This window comes from Rattus norvegicus, chromosome 4 (assembly GCF_021556685.1).
Source record: "Rattus norvegicus strain SHRSP/BbbUtx chromosome 4, alternate assembly SHRSP_T2T, whole genome shotgun sequence".
NCBI classification, from domain to species: domain Eukaryota; kingdom Metazoa; phylum Chordata; class Mammalia; order Rodentia; family Muridae; genus Rattus; species Rattus norvegicus.
This window is the reverse complement of record NC_141537.1, coordinates 170,180,736-170,197,503: the sequence shown is the minus strand read 5'-3', so window position 1 is coordinate 170,197,503 and position 16,768 is coordinate 170,180,736. Positions and strand designations below refer to the sequence as shown.

The 16,768-nt window shown below is 48.4% G+C and overlaps 1 protein-coding gene across 1 annotated transcript; it reads left to right on the top strand.

The window, feature by feature from the left end:
• Window positions 1-204: 204 nt before the first annotated feature.
• On the top strand, window positions 205-16,478 carry Gsg1 (germ cell associated 1). The gene is made up of 6 exons (NM_001013166.1): window positions 205-381; window positions 9,484-9,802; window positions 11,690-11,860; window positions 12,354-12,506; window positions 13,459-13,570; window positions 16,059-16,478. The coding sequence occupies exons 1-6, from the start codon at window positions 334-336 to the stop codon at window positions 16,402-16,404; spliced, it is 1,149 nt and encodes a 382-aa protein (NP_001013184.2). The 5' UTR covers window positions 205-333; the 3' UTR covers window positions 16,405-16,478.
• The last annotated feature ends 290 nt before the right edge of the window (window positions 16,479-16,768 follow it).

Here is a 16,768-nt window from a genome sequence, read left to right as displayed (position 1 = left end):
AGGAGACATCTGGCTTCTGAGAGGTACTGAGGGTGCCCTTCTCCCAGCCTGGTCTTTCTAGGGTTGGGAGGGGAGTGGGTGGGGCATCCAGGGGAGAGAACCCTGCCTGCTACTATGACATCACAGAGTGACATCATAGTAACCCGTGCCCTACCCAAGCTGATGTCCTGACTGAAGGCATTCATCCTCGCTCAGCTCTCCACACACCACCTTACCCCTCTGCTGGCAAGAGGGGGGCCTGGTGCATCCTCTCCCTCAACATCTGAGCCACGAAACTAATTAAGACCTGTCGGAGCAGAAACTGAGACACCTGTTTCAGAACCTCAACAGTGAATGAGCGACTCCTGTCAGCTGACTCAAAATGTTTGTCTCACCCAGGAGGTAGGTACACAGCTTTTGGAAATGTTGTGAAAACTGATTAATTCACTATTTTGAGCCTGATCTCTAGTGGCATGAACTCACACACACACACACACACACACACACACACACACACACACACACGGGGGGGGGGGGGAGTAATATATGGTTACGGCGCAGTGAACGAGTGTGTTCAGAAGGCCAAGCTAGCCTAAGACAGGAGCATCTGTGAGACTGGGGCAGAGCTCAAAACCGAGAAGAGCCGGCAGTGTGGGCTAAGGCAGCTTCCCCAAGTTCATATAGAAGACCCAAAAGTACCCGATATCAACCATCAACTGGGGGAGCCCTTACACATATGAACGTGAGAGCAGAAGCCAGTCAGAGCTTGAAATTTTATTATCTTTTAGGATTGGTTCTCTAGAGAAGGGGCAGGCTTACAGGGAAGTCTGTTGACATGGAGCTAAGAAATAGAAAGCCCAGAATACTTGAACCCTCGCTTCATTCTGGAGGCCCTTCCCTGATGCCACCCGAAATCTGCAGCTTTTGTTAAAAGTGTCTGCCTGCCCTTTGTTGTGTGGGCACGTTCCTTCAAAAGCAATGAGCCTTCTAGGGTTGCAGGACTGAATGCCGACTGCCATGTCTACATTTGTGATCTCGTGCAAATCAAAGACCGGATTCAAGCGGTACAATGGAGACGCCTCTGTATCTGGTAGGGTACAGGGGCCTAGGGAGCGGTTAGCGAACTGTCTAGCCCCTGGCCCGGTAGTATGGGATGCTTTTTCCTTAGATTCCGCTTTCCTTCCACCTCTTTAGATCTTCAGGTCAAAACTGTAGAGGACCCCCCTCCTCCCCCGTCAGTCCTTGGGGAAGCAGGTAGGTAACCACTAGACCTCAGATGTGTTGAGGGGTTCATGTTCTCACCTCTCCTATCTACAAAACGAGGCAGGCCTACTTTACCCCTTCTTCAGAAAGGACCTAGAGAACCGCATTTTGGGGGGAACAGGGAAATGCTTGATTTGAAATTTGACAGCAAGCAGGACACTTGTCCCACCTGGTGTGAGGAATTTACCCCAGGATCCGGTCTCTCCCCTGGGCGGGTCCTTGCCTGCCGGGTAGGCCGACCGACGCAGGACCCACCCCAGGAAGAGAAAGAGGAAGAAACCTCGTGGTTCCTTGCCACACCCGTCCTAGAAGTCATAAGCGCGGGCTGCGCAAGGGCGGGGCACTGCGAAACAATTCAAAACACGTCCTGGTGCGTCGCCGTGGCAACCACGCCCGCTGCTAGGCAACTGGGGCGCCGTAGTAAACACCGACTGGAGGGTTACTCATGGGGAAGCGTGGAGAAATCTCCTCTGGCTCAGGCACCGAGACAGAGAGGGTGAAGATGAGGGGAGAAAGGGAAGGAAAACATGCAACGAAGGAATGCACGCTAGGGTGGGAAAGGGCGAGCTTGTACTCTAGGGAAAGCTACGTTCCTGGCACCCCTCTTCATCATTGAATCCCTCAGTCCCGGAGACACCCGGGCAGCCAGCCGGAGTGGAGCCAGCCTAGTGTCCTAAGCAGTCACTTGCACGTGAAAGATTGCCCCACAGGAAGTGCAGATGTGGCTGTCCCTCTGATTCATGCCAGCCAGTAGCTTAGGGCATGGAAGAAAGGCAGAGGGAGGGGAGGAGGGCTTCCTCTCCTGGAAATGACTGCCAAAGCAAAAGCCTTCAAACAATTCCATGACAAAGCGGAAAGGGAAAGGCTGGAGGGAGGTCCCAAGTGTTTTCCTTTGGCCCCTCCCAATGAGCATTAAATGAGGGAATTGCCAGTATTTGTGACCCACCGTGGGAGCACTTGGGGTTATGTGGGTCCTTAAAAGTGGGGTAAAATGGGAGGTCCTGAGTTAAATACGGAGCGGGCATCTGAAAGGTCATAAATGTCCTCTGGGAAACATTTCAAAGTCTCATCAAACGAAGGAGTTCGATGTCCCACGATATGCAGTTAAAGTTCGGAAGGCTCCAGCCACATCAAAATGACATGATGCTAATCTGTAGGGAATCACCCGTCTTGAAATGTTCAGAACATTTCCGATCTGTCACTGTTATGAGTGATCGGTTTGTCCTCTGGTCAGACTAAAGATAATACTGGTAATGAGATCATTGCTATTTTCTGAGCCTTTGCTCATGGAAAAGCAGGAATGTTCACAGGTGTGAAGAACTGTGTTGGCATATCTGTCTGAAAACTTGGCATCCGTGTAGAAGGGCCTTTGGTACGCCTTCAGGGCTCTGGGGTCTTTTTGTGGCTCCCGGGTGCTTTTTTTATGAGAACTGGGAAGAGTGGTGTGTCCCTGACGATGTTTGCACACATGTTCTGTGTTCACGTCTTTGCCGGTAGGCTTCCCAACACATGTGCGTGAGCCTCGTTAGCCATACCAAACTCCTTCACTTGAGACAGTGCTGGAGTCAGCAATCCTTAAAACATAGTGCTTTACCACACTCGAGTCAAAGGAGCCAACAGATACAGAGGGCACATGAGTTACAGGGAAGGTGTGTACCTGTCAGAATGTGGAGGTGCAGAGAGCAGAGCTGTTTGTGTGTCAGCCAGTGACAGCCGAAGGACTTAAATTCCACTCCAGCTCTTTGCTTGTTGGGTAGCAGAAAGGAATTACTTAATGAGGCCATGGGTCAAGAATTCTGGCCCCTGGGAGGACAGAGAAACTCAAGGCAGGGCAAACAAGATGTCTTAGGTGGGCAGCTTAGGAGACAAAATGACTAGATCCCTTAGCCCCAGGCTCGTGTCAGGGAAGAGGTGAGCACACCAGCTCTCATTCAACCTTCTGACTCACCTCTAATCTACAGCATACTCGCCATGCAATAAACTGAATTTCTGCCTACAAAGTATGGGCGTCCCAAGACCATCATTTCTCTCATGCACAGCTAGTAAAAATGGTTTCCTACGGTACAGAGAAGGCTGACTGAGAACCTTAGCAAGTGACGGCCAGACTCAGGCCTTGGCACTGTGATGTCATGAATGCCAAGGTGCATGAATGACCCCAGGAAAGCATAACTTCCCACTAACAGTCCCAACACAGCAAGTTTAAACACTGGGTTGAGATGCGGGATATTTGTCTCCACACTGAGTTGTGAGCTTTGGAGACAAGCTTAATTAAATCTGTTACATTGACCAGTAGTTACTTTTTCTGTTCTAAGAGGAAAAGAAAGGGTCTGGGTCCAGGAAATAGCAAGCCCAAATTACAATGAAAGGAAGTGAATGGGATGCTGTGTTCTGATTTTTTTGTGTGGCAAAGCACAGAAACTTGGTTGCTTGCTTTTTTTTTTTTTTTTTTTTTTTTTTTTGTTAAAAAGAGGAAATTGGACTTTGGGGCCTCAGAGAGAGGAAAACTAACACTGGTCACATCCACCAAGTATTCAGCCAAGCACCCTAGGAATGGGTGGATCAGAGCTGCTGTGGAGGCCTAAACTAATATTTTGGAAACCTTTAAGGAAAATAATACAAAATTACAAGTTTGGATTGGGCAACAGGCCCTTGGAAGCAGCTCAAATAAGTGAGGGGCCGAAGAGGTAGGGTTTCATTAGCTTCATTTTAAACCCACCTCTGGGCCTCCTCATCCAACCCTGCCACGCCCATCCCCTTTTCCCTGAAGAAGGCAAACTTGAGGCAATTAAGGCTTCGGGGGTGCGGTTTATGAGCAGAGGCAATAAAAACCAAAGACACGGTGTTGTGCCAAGCGGTGACTCAAGGCGGGATATGAGACGCGTCTCCAAGTATTTGAAGGGTGGAAGCGTCAAGAAGGGAAAAGAATCGGTCACTGTTCTCGGGTGGAGAGAGAAAGGGGATACAATTAAAGAGAAAAACATGTGCACAAAACTCCATCCGGAGACGCTGGCTAACTATTTTCTGTTGTTGCGTTTCCCGTGGGAGGCATTCGAGGATCTATTGAGTCACTGAGAACGGCAACTGGCCACCAAAAATGAACTACAGGGAATAACCCTTCGAAAGGTCTTGCTGGGAGTGGCTGGACACCCCCCAATCTTCATTCTCAGTCCTGAATTCCATAAGGCTGACACATGGCAGTCTGTAGATTTGTATCTGGTCAAAAGCCAAGGGAACTCAAAACGAGCAGTACTGCAGAGACGAGCCACCTCTACCCGCCTTGTGCTGACTGGTAGGAAAGGAAAGGGTAGGAAAGAAGAAAGTATTGGGGTATAGCGCCACCCAGCGGCATGAAGAAACCATGCATCCAGGAATGCCTAGTCCAGAGCCAAATGGAACCACAAAATTCTTGTCTCCTTCTCCCAAAGCAAATCGAGTTGTGTCACAATGAATAAACGGGTGCTTGGGTGACACATAAAAGTTATCTTGGGGGGTGGGGTGGGGGGGCTGAAAGATGGTCGAGCCAATGAATGGACTTGTCAGCCTGACGACCTGAGTTTGATTTCTGGAACTCACATGTTAGAAGAAGAGAACCAACTCAGAGTCCTCTTCAATACATGTGCCACGCCCCTGCTACGCACACATGCACACACACACACACACTGCGAAAAGGAACAAAAACAGTATCAGGAAAGGCATGGTGCAGCAAAGACAAAGAGGAGAAAACCATTTTCAAAGAGCGAATGACTTTTTACACTAAAATTGAAAGGGCAAAAGAATGCGGGGTGTCGGTGGAGCACGCCTTTCATCCCGGCATGCAGAAGGAGGCAGCCGAAGGAGGGTCCCTGAGTTCGAGGCCAGCCCTAGTCTACAACTTCCAGGACAGCCGGGGCTACACAGAAACCCTGTCTCTTTGGAGGAAGAGAGTGAGAAGTGTCAGAAGAAGCTGAAGACATTCTGGGTTGAAGGAAGAGAGTAGCTGCTGGAAAATGTAGGTCTGTTCGATTGTGATGACGGAAAGAATGCTCTGTGTTTCTAATGACTGCCCAAAGGATAGATGTGACCCACTCCTCAACAGTTGACTGGATTCGTTGTTGTTGCTGCTGTCGTCGTAGCTTGTTTGGGTTAAATAAAAAGATGTCCATTTGCTTGAAAGTTGGGGAAAAAATGATGGTCATTATAGGACCATCAGACCCTGAGCTCTTCTCCAGATCTTCAGACCTGCTCTCTTCCACCCCATCCTCATCTTCGTCCCCACCCAACACATTCACCATGAGAGGAGAGGAGCAACTGTTCACGAACTGCCCAGAAAAGGGAGACTGCACACTGAACAAGCCAGTAGTCTTATCTGTGGCTCCTGAAGCTTTAACAATGCAAACCCTAAAGCTGCTTCTTGCAGGACACTGAGAAGTTAGAGCGGATCAATATTTTTTGTGTATTGCTGTGAAAAGTCTAGCCCTGGATGGTCACACCCCTCACCTAGGGAACAAGAGGTAGAGGGAACTTCAATCGCTCTTTGCTTTTTGTACAGAATGTCCCCTCTGCAAGTGCAGATCTGTGCTGCTCTGGACTCTGGCATAATCTCCAGGAACATCTGGGCTGTGATTACACTGTCAATTATTAAATGCCCACGTTCACTGCATAGCAGCATTTAATCAAGAGGCATTCCTCAAACTATGAGCTAAAAGGGGAGGGATGGGAAGGCAAGGGAGGAGGGAGGGAACTCTGCATTCTCTCTTGCTGCTTTGCACCAAAGAGACCTGTGCAGATGAAATCTGTCCACCCTTCCAGACAGGCCACCAGAAGCCGACCATGGCCAAGGTAACCAGCTTCCCCCTTTGATTTTGCAGGGGAAACCTTAGCCCCTGGCTCTGTGAAGAGGTGAACCCCGTCAACCGACTGTCCTTGTTGTCATTCGCTAATGCCATGTTTTTCTGTTAATGTACATGGATGTTACTGTGCCAGTTACAGGGCTTGTACCCTGTCTCTTTAGAGAGGAGAGGGTCACCTCGGGAAGGGATCTGTCAGCATATGCAGAGAGAGAGAGAGAGAGAGAGAGAGAGAGAGAGAGAGAGCTCTTAGGTTCTGTCACTCTAGAAGACACCTAAGGAACATGGGAAATGAGATTTGTTCTTCAAGTTTGAAGTGTCAACTACAGAGAGAAGTCATGTGACGAAAGATGCTGCATGGGGGATAGGAATTGTTGAAAAGTCTCCCTGGTGAGATGTCCTTCTAACTGTCAATCTGGGGCTGTGGGAGCTCAGTAGAACGCTTGCCCAGCATTCACAATTCTGGACAAGGCAGCACATATATGTAGTTCTAGCACGTGAGAGGTGGGGCGGGAGGATTGGGGATCAGCTTCAAAGCACAAAGCCACGTAGTCAGATTGAGGTCACAAGCGACCTGAGACCCTGTCTCCAACCAGTGGGGACACGAGAGAGGACAACGCCTATCCCTGGTGGGTGTTCTGTCTGGAAAGAGCCTCTTTGGGTCATTTTCAAGTTATTCATCCTTTGTTTCTCACATCCTCTCTTTCATTATCTGCTTGGCATCTTGCTTGAGGCCACAAGGTATACGTCCCTGAGGTAAGCCTCGATATTCTTTATCTCTGAATAACCTACAGGGACATATGTAAATATGTGACTTGAAACGGATTAATGATAAAGCCGAGAGCTGGTCTGGTATGAGAGTAGATGGCTCAATATCCCTATTAAAATAGAACCCTTGGGTGGAGATTGGGAATTGCCTAAATCTCAGGTTTGGTCTTTTTATAGAATGATTAAAGATGTTCACCTGAAGTTCTTTTCCTGTTCAAGCCATGGATGTCAGATAATTAGAAAGGATACCCACACACACAAAAATGCTCACACATCATGTCCAATGCCACAGTTTTCATGGGAGCTAAGGCACTGAACCAACCTACATGACTACCACAGATGGATATGGAAAATCTGCTGTACATACCTAATGGAACTGTATTCATCTGGGAGGGAAAATTAAATCACGAAATTTGCAGGAAAATATATGGATGTGGACACACATATGTTGTGTAAGTAAGTCAAACCCAGAAGAGAAAACACTGCCTTTCTCTCATCTACAGGTGCTCTGATTATTTTCACGTAGGAGTTTCGTGGACCATAAAGGGATCGTGAGGAGGAGAAAAGCTCTAAAAGGAAGGAGGGAGTGGGTCGTAGAATGGAAGGGTTGAGGAAGGGGTTGGTGGCAGTGGGCAGTGACTTGGGGACAAAGAGCAAGAGCAAAGGGGAAATGCCACCGTGAAGCCTACTATGTTGGCTGCTAATTTATGAAAATCAATAAACAGAATACTCCACGAGGGTAGCTCATGAAGCTGGAACGAGGGTGGAAGCCCATAACTTTGGAGACCAAAAGGAAGATAACGTCTTTGAGCTTGTGGAGCAGACGGCAATTGACGGTGGACCCTGGCAAGCCACCATCCCTCCTGCTCCTAGATGGGTTGATCCATGAACTGATTTGTCCTCAGTCCAGGTCACCCTGAGTCTTACGAAGACTTATGTTTCTTGGTGGAGTTCACGCGTTGGGTGCTTCTTTTTAAAAACCATATTAGCAGATCAGTTTCCAGGGGCCATTTATTCTTGCGTTTTATGTTTTGGATGTTTGTGTGCGGAATCAGTGTCACGTTTGCGGTGCATGCGATGTGGAGTGCTCCCATCCCCGGAGATCCTGAAGAGCGAGGGGTCACCCTCATAAGCTGTTAGATGTAGACTCTGCTAAGCTGGGGTACACGGAGATTGTGGAGTCTGTGTGTTGGCCTGGGAGGTTATCTACATCCTTAAGCTAAGCAGATTTGGGCCTGATTAATTTTGATGGGAGAGATCTCATGGAAGCTCAGGGCGGTCTGCTTTAAGAACCATCTGGAAGCTAAGCGCAGGCTTCTCTGCTGCTCCCCGGCTACTAAAGAACCTTATGGTGCTCAAAACGGACCACGATTATTTTTCTAAATCAAACTCAGTTCAAATCGCATCATCGTAATGAGGTTGATACGGTTAACACTGGTCTTTACTTTTGAGACAGGATCTGATGTAGCCCAGGCTGGCTTCAAAGTAGCGAGGAATGACCTTCCTGCCTCTCCTCCTCAGGTCCTGGGACCACAGGTATGCTCCACTGCACTGGATTTAAACAGTGCTGGGTTCAAACCCAGGGCTCCATGCATTCTAAGCAAGCATTCTCAGAATGAGATACGTACACTCTGCCATCTTTTATCCTGAAGGCAGCAGAAGTTCCAACTGCCTCCCCTGGGGTCACACAACTTGATCATACACAGACACACCATGGAGTTACCTTCAGCTGTAAGGAATAAACCTATTTATAGGAAAACAAGCGAAACTTGGTAAAGTAAGCCAGACTCGGACAAATATTGCATTTTTCCCATATATATATAATATATATAACATATATATGAATAAATATATGTCTACAGGATAGAAAAACAGAAGAATAAAAGGTGAATAAAAGGAGAGAGAAGAATGGCTTGGGATAACAGAGGAGAGACATAATGCATGTTTCTCTTAAACACAGACCCTAGATTGATGTATATTACATATGACATGAAATTAGAAACAATAAATTATTTAGGGAAATATTTAAGCAAAATATAATATGTAAGTATGGAAATGTCACTATAAAACCTACTACTTTATATACATGAACAAATAATTGTGAAAAGTATGCAAAAGGAGGCTGACAGCTCAGAGCATTTGCAATGAGCTGTCCTTGTCCCCTTGCTGCCTCTACCTGAGGCTGCAAACTCTAAGTGGGGTCCTGAGGAGGTTTTCCACCCAGACACACGTGCACACATTCCCTGGGGCTTGCCAGCCAGAAGCCAGGCAAACACGGAACTCTCCTGCCTCCAGATGCAGATAGGTAAGATACTGCCCTGCTCACATCCAATTCACTCTGACTTTAGAATCCCCCACCTTAATGTCTCCCGTCTGGTATCACCTTTGTCCCTCTGGAAGCCTGTCCCGGGTCTATCCAGCCATTGTTCTGACTATGAAAATCACTGCTGCTCTGCAGGAGCCACACGGGGTCCAATTTAATGGCGAACATCACTACAGTGCTCCTGGCCACGTAGAAGCAAGGCTTCCACGGGGCTCCCGAAGAAAGCACTCGAGTGGCAGGCTTTGCTCGTCAGTGTTGAAGGGAAGATGAGAGAGTGGGGCACACTCTTCAGCTCTGTCGTCCTCCCCTGCTTGTGTGTTGCAGATGGAGTTCCAGAAGGGTCCCTCTGACCAGCGGACCTTCGTTTCTGCCATCCTCAACATGCTATCACTCGGCCTCTCCACAGCATCCCTGCTCAGCAGCGAGTGGTTTGTGGGGGCACAGAAGGTGCCCAAGCCCCTGTGCGGGCAAAGTCTGGCAGCCAAGTGCTTTGACATGCCGATGTCCTTGGATGGGGGCATCACCAACGCATCAGCCCAGGAGGTGGTACAATACACCTGGGAGGCTGGGGATGACCGCTTCTCCTTCCTTACCTTCCGCAGTGGCATGTGGCTATCCTGTGAGGAAACCGTGGAAGAGCCAGGTAATTCTCTCTCACCAGCTGCAGGGCCCGACCTGCTTTCTCCATTACATTTTCTTTGTGTTGTGTGTGGGTGTGTACAGGGGTTTGCATGTGCATGTGGAGGTCAGAGGACAGTACTCAGGGATCCATTCTCCCCCTCCAGCTGGGGGACCAGGGGATCGAATTCAAGTAGCCAGGTTTGGCAAGCATGCACTGGAGCCATCCTGCCTGCCCTCTCAAAGAGAAAAATGTTTGAGACATTGACTCACTTGGTAGCCCAGGCTGTCCTAGAACTCACTGTGTATACCTGGCTGACCTAGAATTTGCCGCAACTCCGCAACTCCGCAACTCCTGCTATGGCTTCTTGATATGAGACACCATACCAGGCTAAGGCAGGCAATCTTGGGATCTTATGCAGGCAAAGAAAGTCCAATGGGCTGAGGAGAGTCAGAGCAGCAAAGGGAAGGTGTATGTTTTCCCAAACCCTCATGGGCCTCACGCCCAAGCTCTACTTTCTGCTACCTCTTCTCTGTGGCCCCTTTTAATACAGTCAAAATCCCCCTGAAGCTTCTCATCTTCTCTAACTTCAGCAAATCTGGCTTAACAATGCGTTGGCTTTCAGACCTGACACATTAGAATCGTTAGAATCTTCCTTCAAGCGGGCTACCACTGCTGTTAGAAACAACCTTAGTTCTGCCCAACCAGACCTCTGCATGAGCAACTTCATTCCTGTAGGACTTGACGCTCCTGTTAAATAAAAGGGCGGAGGTACAGCACGCCTCAGTCCTCCTCCCTTTTTGGCTAAGCACTAGTGTTGCAGTTTAAAGGGTAAGGTGAAATTATAGTGGCATGCTCCTATAGACAGAACCAACACTCCAGAGGCTGAGGCAGGAGGATGGGGAGTTGAGGAAGACCTGAGGTAAATGGTGATTTCAAGAGCATACTGGACTGTCTAGTGAGACAGTCTTGAAAAGAGTTGGACATGTAGTGCTGGGGTTGAATAGTTAGCATGTGCAAGCCCTGTGTTGGTTCCTGGGGTTTCAAAATAGATGGATGGATGGATGGATGGATGGATGGATGGATGGATGGATGGATGGATGGAAAGATAGATAGATAGATAGATAGATAGATAGATAGATAGATAGATAGATAGATAGATAGATAGATGAAAAGAGACAGATTGATAAATACATACATACTTAGATACATACATAGATAATATAAAAGATAGATGATAGATACATAGTATAAAAGATGGATATTATAGAGATAATATAGAAGATTGATTGATTGATTTTAGGATGCCCTGGAGGAACTACAGATAGATGTTTCTAAGTCTCTGAAAAAAAACACTGTTCAACTCACACCAGTCAATGTGTATGCCTTTGATTAGAAAGAACGACACCCATATTCTGCTTCCACCTCCTCTTCCCCATTCAGAATATTTAAAAGTCACACTGGGGCTAAAACCTGAGATCATGTTCAACTTGGTATTAAAATCTCTACCAAGTGGGCTAAGGGGGAAAAACATGGAAGAGAAATAAAAATGGGGGAGGGAGGTAAGAAAGGGGAAGGGGAGGAAGAGGAGGGATGGGGAGGAGAGAGGGAGGGAGGAGAGAGAGCACAGATGCTTATTACCCATAGCCTTGTGGTATCTGACCCTGTCCCAGTCCCAGTTCTACACATAGTTTTGGTCCATCAGAGAAGGACTTGTTAACATCAAGACAGGAAATTGAAGCTCTGACCTAGATTCTTCTTCACAATCAGAGGTGAAGGCCAGGAAATGATGCCTAATTCATCAGTGCTTTTGCTCCGGTTTGCCAGAGCACATGGAGCAGGGTTCCGTGGGCCATCTCCATGCCACAGTTCCCAGAAGCGCCTTGTGACACTGACCCTTATGTGTTTCAGGGGAGAAGTGCCGACGTTTCATTGAACTCACACCACCAGCCCAGAGAGGTGAGAAAGGACTACTGGAATTTGCCACGTTGCAAGGCTCATGTCACCCCACTCTCCGATTTGGAGGGGAGTGGCTAATGGAGATGGCTTCTCTCCTCTACCTCCCCTGGGGGCCCTTGGCAAGTACGTGCTGTGTTCGGTAACCGTGGACCTGGGCCTCTCTGGATCTAAACTGCGCTGTGGTCTCCTTTCTCTACCTCACTCTCACATGTGGGAATGCAGCTCACAAGGCAAAAGGCACTCCTTTCCCTCCCTATTTTCTTAGTGTTGGGGGAGGGGATGTTTGCCTTTGGTTTTGTTTCCTTGAGATAGGGTCTCTGTAGCTGGGCTGGCCTTGAGAAGTCACTCTCTTCCTGTCTCTACCACTGGGACTACAGGTGGACGCTGCCTCATCCAAGTTTTTCCTTACTAAAAGGAGAGAGGACCAGAAAATAAAAACATAATGTTCCCACTCGCACACACACAGTGACACACAGGTTCCTCGTGGACACTGGGTGCTTGTTTCAGCTTTGTCTCTCTCCTCCTGCTCTTCTGGGCCTCTGACTTCTAGTGGGCACGTGCGTCCACAGTGGTTGCTCACCGTCTGGGTGGGGTTTCTTTCCCTGGCTCCTTGCAGAGGTCCTCTGGCTGTCGCTGGGAGCACAAACTGCCTATATCGGACTTCAATTCATCAGCTTCCTCCTGCTACTGACAGATCTGCTGCTCACCAGCAACCCTGGCTGTGGGCTCAAGCTAAGCGCTTTTGCAGCAGTCTCCTTGGTCCTGTCAGGTGAGTGACCGAGCAGCGACACAGCCCAGGGCCTTCCTGGGTAGGAAGACTACACAGAGTAACTCAAGTGCTGGGTGGCCTCACACTTCCAAGGGCTGGCATTCGAGGTGTACAGCACCATGCCTTGGTTCACAGGGGTCAGCGTGAAGAGCCACCTTCAAGGCTTGGAATTGTGTCCCTGAGAGGAGGAAAGGCCCGGGGGGCAAGGAGAAAAGGTGGGGGAGGAGTTGGGCAGGTGGCTCAATAGGTAAGAGCTCTTGGTGCTCAAGTTGGGGGACCTGAGTTAGAATCTCCAGCATCACATAAAAAGCTGGGCTCAGCCACCTGCACCTGCGGCCCCAGCTCTGGGTGTGAGAGTGTCAGGGGCATTACTAACACTTGCTGGCCAGCTAGCCTAGGCAAAGAGTGGTGAGCTCCAAATTCAGCAGGAGACCTTGGGAAACCTGAGGACCCTCGTGCATATACACAGGCAGCCGCGCACGCTCGTGCCTACAATGACACACAGAGAGGCGACAGAGTAAGGCAACTTAAGTTTTCGCTTTAAATTGAGGTAGCATGTGAAACTGTGTTCTGTCCTTCATACATGCCCTCACTTCTAGGTTCCTTTATTTGCAAGCTTTCTCAACGTGTAAAACTTTTGGCTGGCTTTACTTTCCAACCGGAGTATATAGCTTTACCTCCCTGTCATGGCTGGTTAAAATTTAAAGTGAAATAAAACCACACACACACACACACACACACACACACACACACACACACACACACACACACACACACACGGTGAAGACCAACGTCTAGGAAGAACTCAAAATGAGCAATGGCCATGAGACCAACTCAGATTTTGTCACAGCTCCTGACCATTGTAGGTGTGCGAGGAGATGCCTGGGGCAGACTGACCTGGGTGCCAACAGCTGGATGCCACACAAGCCTCTGCTTTCTTGTTCCTCCGTAGGCCTGCTGGGGATGGTAGCTCATATGCTATATTTGCAAGTCTTCCAGGCAACTGCCAACTTGGGTCCGGAGGACTGGAGACCACACTCTTGGAATTATGGCTGGGCTTTCTAGTAAGTAACCCTCATGCCTTGGACCTTCCCAACCCAACTCCAGGTCCGCCTCATCCGCCAGTCAAATGCAGAGCAGGACCAGGGAGACCCCCTCCTCTCTCTGTCTCTGTCTCTATCTATCTATCTATCTATATATCTATATATCTATCTATCTATCATCTGTATCTATCTATCATCTATCTATCACCTGTATCTATCTGTATCTATCATCTATCTATCTATCATCTATCTATCATCTATCTATCTATCATCTGTATCTATCTATCTATCTATCTATCTATCTATCTATCTATCTATCTATCTATCTATCTATCTATCTCTTCTTTCTGGCTTCAGAGGGTGCACAGAACATTCTTTCTCTTAGGATGCAATCTGGTCAGGTTTTCTGCTCAGCGGCAGTGACAGTGGCTTCTTTGATCTACACACTGTCCTTGAGCGGCAAGGCTGGTTTTACATGGCTTGTAGGAACTTTGTTCTATAGCTTATGACTCGGAGTATTAGAGAAATACGGACAATAATTATAATCTTGAAATTTGGATGGAATTCCATCTGATCTGCCCATGAGCCTCCACTGAAATCTCTTGCATCCAGTATATACACCGTTACTCCAAGAGTAACTTCTTCCTAACTCCAGAGTTTCAAATTCTACCAAACCTGCTAGAAATAGAACTGTCTGGTGCCAGCTGTCACCATGAGGTCGGTGCTGGAGTTCAGCATGAGCGCCCGCCAACACCAGTTGCCTCGCACAATACCATTCCCTTCCACATTCTAACCTTGAAAACAAAGGGCTCAAATCAATCATTTCAAATTTCTTTTGTGGGGCGTAGGATACACCTCACATTGCCCAAGGTAGCCTCTAACTATGTAGCCAAGACTGGCCCTGAACTCCTGCTTCTCCTGCCTCTATTTCCCAAGTGCTGGGATTACAGGTGTATGCCATGCATCCAGGCTGAACGTTATCTTTACTTGGAGCCCCTCCACCTTCAGGCGTCCTTTCTCACTTTTCCTGAGAACCTACATTAGAACTGCAACAACAACAAAATGTCGAGGGCATTAATGGCACAGAATATACACTCTGCTGGGCTCACCTTTCCATCAGAATCAAGGGACACTGGGGCTTTCCCACGTCAGATCCTAGCCATTTTCCCAAGCTGCAATGTTTTACCATTGAGGACTTGAATCAGCCCACCAGCCCCATGTCAGCTTTGCTGTTTGCCCCAACCTGTCAGCCTTTTGCCCATTCTCATATATATACTCTCTCTCTCTCTCTCTCTCTCTCTCTCTCTCTCTCTCTCTCTCTCTCTCTCTCTCTTCTCTCTCTCTCTCTCTCTCTCTCTCTCTCTCTCTCTCTCTCTCTCTCTCTCTCTCTCTCTCTCTCTGGGTAGCCCTGGCGGTCTTGGACTTGCTTTATAGACCAGGCTAGCCTCTAACTCACAAGAGATCTGCCAGCCTCTGCCTCCTGAGTGCTGAGACTGACGGCATGCATTATCTATGGAACTCTAACCCATATAGAAGGCAAACCCGGTAGCATGTGTCTATAATCCCTGAGCAGTATAGATGGAGAGGGATGGGAGGCATGGAGAATTCCTGGAAGCTCACAGGCCAGTTGCACTGTGTACTTAGTGGCAAACAACAAAAAACGTGCAGCCTCAAATAAGGTGGACAGATCCAAGAGGCTGTACACACACACACACACACACACACACACACACACACACAAAGAAACAGAACTCTGGGGCTCAGGCTGCAAGGCATCTACTGTCAGGGATAACAGTGTATAGGACAGCCCTGGGCCTGCCTTTACCAGCCTTTGGTCCCCAGGCATCTGGTCCTAACCTCACAAAACTTCCTGTTTCCTGGGCTTCCCAAGATGACAGGGAGATTTAGGGGTTTGGCTCCCTGGTCTTTAGGAAAGTGCTTTGTCCTTTCTCAGATCCACCCAGCTTCCACTGTAAACTACCCTGTGCCAAGAACCACAGTATCCATAATAATTGAATCCTTCAGAGCTGTAGTAAAATGTTTTCATGAATGATTCAAAAGGTTCAGCTTGGAAACAGTTAAGTTCTAAACAACAACATTGGACAGTGGAGGGAGGCTTACTTCAGGATCCCTTTGACACAGGCCAAGGAGGGAAGAATGAAGGGGGGACAGGGGTGTGTCAGAGCCTGCCCACCACATAGATCAGAGCCTGAAGTCTGTGGGATCTAGGAAATTTTATAGGGGTAAATAAACACACCACAGGGAGGCATCAACGCACAGCTAGTGGCAAGTTGGGGAATTCAGTGCAGAAGACCTCCTGTTTCCTCTTTGACTACAAAACGAAGGCCAATGAAGTCCTCTGGTCGCCGTTCTTTACGGTAGCGTGGCAGAAGGCAATAGACTCAGGCGCCCATATGACCCTAAAGACAGCACCTCATCTCTGGTAGAATGCATGACACTTTTCTTTCCAGAGTCAGACTCTTACTGGCCCTCCTGTGTTTGCCCCTAGCACGGCCTGGGTTTCCTTCACCTGCTGTATGGTATCAGCAGTCACCACCTTCAACACCTACACCAGGATGGTGCTGGAGTTCAAGTGTAGGCACGGTACAAGTTTTAACACCAACCCCAGTTGCCGGGCACAGCACCACCGCTGTTTCCTTCCTCCGTTGACCTGCGCAGTCCACGCAGGGGAACCTTCGACCAGTTGCCATCAGCACCCCAGCCATCCCATCCGCTCTGTCTCCGAAAGTATAGACCTCTACTCGGCCGCCGCGCTACAGGACAAGAAGTTTCAACAAGAAAACAGCCAGGAGCTAAAGGAAGCGACCGAGTCATCTGTAGAAGAGCAGTGTTAGGAGTTAAGTGGGTTTGGGAAGCAGGCTAAGCCCTACCATAGGTGTCATTCGCTATCAACATCTGCTTAAGCAAACTTGTCTCCTGAGCCTTATTTTTAGAAGCTAAGCCTAAGAGAACCTCCCTGTGCCTCCCAAGCGCTGGGATCTAAAGGTGTGCACCACCACTACCCAGAGGGCATTGCTCTGCCTCCTTCCCCTTCACACTGCTTCGCTCTATCCATCTCCCAGAACCACCTTCTCTTCCCTGATCACTTAAGGCAGGTTCTAGACTACGTGACGCAGATAAAAAGGGCAAGTATAAGACAGTTCCTACCTTTGAGAGTCTGGTAAAGGTTGCTCAGCTGTCTGGAAGTTGACGAAACAC